Source organism: Platalea leucorodia (assembly GCF_965183815.1).
Source record: "Platalea leucorodia genome assembly, chromosome: 5".
Lineage (NCBI taxonomy): Eukaryota > Metazoa > Chordata > Aves > Pelecaniformes > Threskiornithidae > Platalea > Platalea leucorodia.
Window position 1 is genome coordinate 74,975,694 of NC_138827.1, and position 6,000 is coordinate 74,981,693.

Here is a 6,000-nt window from a genome sequence, read left to right on the forward strand (position 1 = left end):
ACAGTATCACTTAAATTCTCTGCTGCTCAGTTTCACCGCTGACCTCGGGAGTCATGCTTCTAAAGCAATTTGCTGGAGTTTCAAGTTCACACCTTTACTATTATTATTTTATTCACTGTAAACATGTACAGTGGTGCATTTAACATTTTTGCAGACAAATCATTATTCAGCATCCCATTGAATTCTGTTCAAAATCCAATAAGAGACCAGCATTTGTGGTTTTATCATCAAGGTGTCAAGAGCCCCTATGACTAAGTGACTCCTCTAAAAGTTGAAGGTATACAATAATTTCAGAAACTGCACAGCACCTTGCAAGATTAAGCCCATAAGGAATTTTTTTACTATTTATACTTCCATTGTAAAGTTATTGTCTGCTTTCCCTATTTGTCTTTGCAGTCCTTATATTCAGCAGGTTTACATAGCTACATGCGCACACTCTGTTCAAAACACTTGCCCATGTCAAGCATAACATACAGAAATATGCACGCACATGCTCGTGCATAAAGTGCACGGTGAAGTGCAGGAAAATGACGGAGCTTTTAAAGTTTTTATTTTTATCTGACTTTATGGAAAATTAAAAAACAAGGCAAGATTATAATTTCACCAAGAATACCTTCGTTGATATTAGTTCCCAATATCTAGTAAGAGGGGGTAATATCTAAATGAATAAATGTAAATAAGTGAAGAATGTGAATATACAAGTTCTTGGGCTTATATGGAAGTTGACTGATTCTTGCAGCAACCCTGACTCGTAATAAAAATGATTTATTTAAAGATTTATTATGAACATTGCAGGAAAGGAGATAACAGACATGCACCACTGTTTACAGTAAAATTTCCTGTAAATTAAAAAGAGCTCTTATTCTCTGTTTGGTTTTGACTTGGTACTGTACCAAGTATCTGTTTATAAAAGGAAATAGGACGGTACAAAGTGTACAAAGTGAATTGCAAAAGAGATTAACAGTCAAGGTGAATTTGCTTTAAATTAAGTCCTAGCAACACAGACACTGTAGATACCATTCAGGTAAGGAAAGTCGGTCTAAGGCAGATCTTTCATGCACCATGCACTGAGAGCTGAACTGCCTGCAACGCAGGCCAGAAAGCTACTCTCCAAACTGGGATTGGTGTTAGCCCCACAGCAAACTCATGGGTCACTCTCAGTGTCAAAAGAATATAACCTTAGCCTTATGTCATGCTTGAACCTCCCTAATCTGTGTGCTGTGCTGCAATGATCTCAACCCCAAGAGCAGGGCTCTCTTAATACTTCTTTCTGCACTGCCTGAGGAACTTCAGCTCCTGGTGATGTTGATCAGAAGTGGAGACTCCCAGCACAGTGCAGTAAGTGGAGATCCTAACAGAGCTAAGATGGTTTTGTTTTACTGAGGTGCCAGTACATACAGTAATGACCTAAGAGACACATCAGTGAGAAAAAAACTGAACTGCTTTTAAAAAAAGATTCAGGTGATGAAGAGATAAGGCAGCAAAAAAATGTTGCAGAGCACTATGTAAAAGTTAAGTTTGATGTAAAGGAAGTACTGTGTTTCAGAGGGATTATGTCTTGAGGACTTTTTCCTGCAATCCACTTTTTGCTGAGCTTTTCCGCTTATAATACTCCCTAAACAGCTTATTAAAGAGTCTTTCTGAAGTCACGTTTATGTGACAAAGTATGTTGCAACCTCAAATCGTCCCATTCCACAGAGAACCTTCTGGGAGGAGTCTTGGATGAAGATAATGTATTCACAGTTGAAAAGGAATAATGGAAAGAGACATCACAAGTTTCATCAGAAAACTGGAAAACAACCAGTTTTGCAGAAGCAATTCACTTTGTTGAATTAGCCCTAGAGTCACCCTGGAATCTCTAGAGATCAGAAAACCAAGAGTAGGACTTCACGGATCTCCAAAGTATCCACCCTGGGAAAGAAAAGGTTTGTGGATGGCAGTGCTGGATCAGGGTCATGTTCTCTTTGTACATACAACAAAAGATTTACATGGAGGGTAAAATCCTGAAATTATTGACATTATCTGGAAGCCAAGAGCTACACGTGTTCATGAGATTTACCCCAAGCTGTTCTAAGATCCATTATTTGATATGTAGTGCTATGAAATTAATGTTGGATTTTTAAAACCATGTAGTTAATAAAACCAATTTGCAGACAATCCTGTGGATACAAGTTCAATGGTTTAGAAGGTATGTTGGCACTTACCTGGGGGCACGTGTTCATTCATGATGACGAGTGATGCTGGTGTAGGCCTTCTTTTCCTGATCTGTAACATGCATAAAACAAGGAGAATCATTAGGGTCCACCAACTGTCCTGCAAAGCAAAGCAAAAAATCCATCTGGTGCACCCCTGAGTATAGACCAGGCAAAGTTAAAAAAGAAAATATTTAAAGAACAGCAGCATGTCACTGTCTTACTGACTGCTCATCTGGTCTGACAGTGATCAGGGTCATGCTGCTGCTTGTACATGAAAAGCAAAGGCACAGGGGAGAGCTTTCCAAAATACCTTTAGGATTTGCAATCATCTTGAATAAGTTTTTGGATATGCATTGCTGACATGGATCAGTCATATCTTAAAATATTGACATTTAGCTTTGCTTCAGGAAAATGATTGCAGAAGTTTGTGAGCTTATGCATGCAAATACCTAGCAATGTCATAGCTCTCACAAGTAATCATTACTATTAATATTTTGTAAGTGCACTTGAGAGTTGATATTGCATATATGTCTTCCAGTGAATTTATGATATTTCTAAACCGTGGCCAGAGGTGTTACTACTGTTCTTTAGCTAAAGAAAAGCAATACTTAAGACTTTCAAAAGAATATTTTCGAAGACCACTGTACAACAGATCTTTACCTATCAATATATAATCCTGAACTGTATGCAATTCTTCTTATTCAGAGTTTATTTGGTTAAGTACTTTTGTTCCATTAACACTGGTTGAACTACATGATATTAGACTACCCTCCTATAATGCACACATTTGTATTGAAAGCTTTGTGTCGCTTCACTAAAGCCTCCAGGCTATTGATATTCTATTGAATTTAAGAGAAGGACCAAGAGTACGTAAGCTAGAAACCATTCTGACACAAAACCTCAATGTCAGTGCATTTGTTCTTTTTTAGTTGCTGAGCCAACATCTGTATTTAGCTGGGTTCAAATTTTGCTTTCAGAGGTGTAAATGGAAAATTACCTCATCAGGGTTAATGGATTTATTCCAGATTAGCGTAACTGTAGCTGACAGTAGAATTTACTACTTTAATTTCATCACACACCCACAGTGAAACTGTATAGCACTTGGAATTAAACTCACAACATAAAAAAAGGACTGCCCCTAAATACTGGGTAGAATTCGGGCCACAGCATTTCAAAAGCCATGGGAATTCCGGGAAATCCTAATTCTATGGTTCTCACAGATTTCAGAAAAATATCAGAACACATTCTGCTTGAATTCATTGCTGCAGGACTGTTCCATAAGGTACAGACATCTCGCAGCTTGGAAGTACCTATGGACAAAACTAAGACCCCGCAACAATTCTCCCCTGCACCCTTCTAGTATTTCTTCATTCAGTGGTCACTCACAACTCATCATTTTCTGGCAAAGGCAGGTGCCTTTTAAGAGACGTGACATCAGAATATTCAGGAAACCAGATACCTGTCCTAAAGGTGCAAATAATTTCATAGCTAATGGCACGGAACTGTCAAGGTTATGATATTCCCCTGGTATCATCTAAAACTAGACTTACCAAAATAGAAGTAAATGTCGAGAAGGACTTGCACCGAGCGAAATATACTGGGTCACCTAATTACAATTCATCCAGCTCTTCTCATAAGATTCCCTGTGTCCCTCTTTATGCACATCTACGCATGTCTGTACACAATAATAGATATCTTTTCCTCCTTAAGACATCTGTATTGCTATATATATTATATGTATGTGTACGCTTCGGGAGTGAGTCAAAACCTAAAGCAGCACACACATAATTCCAACGAGGACATGTCAGGCATATTTCTACACGTATATGTTTTTCAAATATGTAAACCACTGTAGCAATGACATAAAGAAAACTGTATAAAAATAATGAGAAATACAGGAGGTAACTGGAGTGATAACCATTGTGCAAAACATAACTCATGTTTTCTCATGTTAAAATGAATGGTAAATAAGCTGTCTTCCGTGCAATATTTCCATTAGGTATCTGTTTTCGGCTTCATGTTTTGCTTTACGTACAAATAATATACTTTAGTTGATTTGTTGAGGATGTGTATTCATGTGAAGTGTATGTATTAGGGCACAAGTTCAGTTATAGAAAAGGCACAACAAATATATACTGAATAAACCTACCCAAGGTAAAGAAGCCTTATTCTGGCTAGAGGACATATCCTCCTCCCTCTTTGGGTGTATCCAGACATTGCTATAACCTCCAGAGCATTTAATCTATAGTTACACTAATATAAGTTAGAAAAGCATTTAGGCCACAGGTATTACCTGTTCTCACCCCACGTCTTGCCCCCATTCCCACCTTATTCCCTCAAGACACCAAAAGAAACTCTTCTTCCTTACCTGCTCAGCTGCCTCGGGATCTATTTGACTCTGAAACAGTGGCACAGCAAACTGTATTTTTTTAGGGCTGTTGGGCTCCATCGTGATGCTGAGGTGAGTCAGACAAGAGAAGACCCTGGAGCTTGAGACTCAGTCTGCGCCTCTCCCCGGGCGCCCTCCCCACAGCCAGGCTGAGTGCTCCTCAGTAACAGCTGTAACTCCCGACTTAGCACGGGAATCTGCGTGAGCCGAGCAACTCCCTTATTCCACATCCACAGAGATGCCGCTGGCTTGGCTATTTTCTTTTTTTTCCCCTCTCCCCTCTCTTCTGCAGTCCTTCAGATCCTCTCAGCACAAAGCTGAAAGGAACAATAAGCTAATTGTGTACCAGTTCACTTCTACATATGCCAAGCATTCACTCAGAAGCTAATTGAAAATGCAATACTAGCATTGCATGGCCTGGAGCCCTGGGATTTGAAAAAGAGGATCTCTCCACCGTACATTACTAACTGGCTGCTCAGAAGTGCAATGCAAGCTCCCTCTGAGTATTGCTGATGGGCTCTTAATTATTGATGAACACAAATCAGGAAGTTTTCAGATTTTGGGGGTGGAGGTAGCAGGAGGGGTGGATGCAATAATTCCATCTCTGTTACAGTGTGCCAGAACCGCTCTCCTCTTCTCACATACCAAACAATTGCCCTTGCTCCTTCAAATCCTTTTCTAAGCCTCTTCCAGGAAAATTTTTGATGATGATGCTACACAGATGCCTATACTTTCATGAAGTTTACCTGGTGTGCTAAGTGGGTTTGCACCTTAGGCTGGGTTTGCAGATTTAGACTCCAATCTCTTCAGGTGGCCTCCATCTCACATGATTTCAGACACTGAGAACATTCACATTTAAGCTAGCTGTCTGGGCTCCCTCATGCTAGACACATCAAAGGGCATTTCACCCTGTCCTAGTTAAGTGGAATATAGTGTTTACCGGACATTACATTTTTTTCTCCATTCACCCTAGAAAAAGTAAAGATGACTCAGACTAGTTACCTCACTTTTAGATGACTAAAATTCAGAGGGCCAAATCCTACTTTGGGGTGCAAAATCTGTGCCTTCTTCCAAGACCAGGAAAAGAATTTGCACAATCATACCGATAGTACCCTTTAGTGAATATAATTGATTTTCACTTTTTATTTCACCTCGATTCAAAAGTGTATGAAATTATAGACAGCAATCACTGACTTAACCTACCTCTTTGCTTCAAGCACCTGACCGCTGCCAAGCAGCACAGCAGAGCTCCTGTGACAAAGGTGTGCTTGATGCCAAAAACTGGATCCCTAGACAGAAAATGCCCTAGAGCCAGTTCAAAGGGCTATGCTGAAAGCTTAGCTCTAAGCCAAAGAGCATTGGGCCACTTGCCTGTTACACACCACCAACAACTGGGAAGAAAGAGAAAATGGGGTA

At 39.8% G+C, this 6,000-nt stretch overlaps 1 protein-coding gene across 1 annotated transcript in view; it reads right to left on the reverse strand.

Moving 5' to 3' along the window:
- Window positions 1-4,814, reverse strand: part of PPP1R1C (protein phosphatase 1 regulatory inhibitor subunit 1C) — a gene marked incomplete at both ends in the record, with an annotated part of 54,837 nt that extends 50,023 nt beyond the window's left edge. Inside the window, 3 exon segments of the mRNA XM_082313270.1 lie at window positions 2,205-2,265; window positions 4,564-4,685; window positions 4,688-4,814. Coding sequence (XP_082169396.1) covers window positions 2,205-2,265; window positions 4,564-4,685; window positions 4,688-4,814 — 310 coding nt within the window.
- Window positions 4,815-6,000: the final 1,186 nt, after the last annotated feature.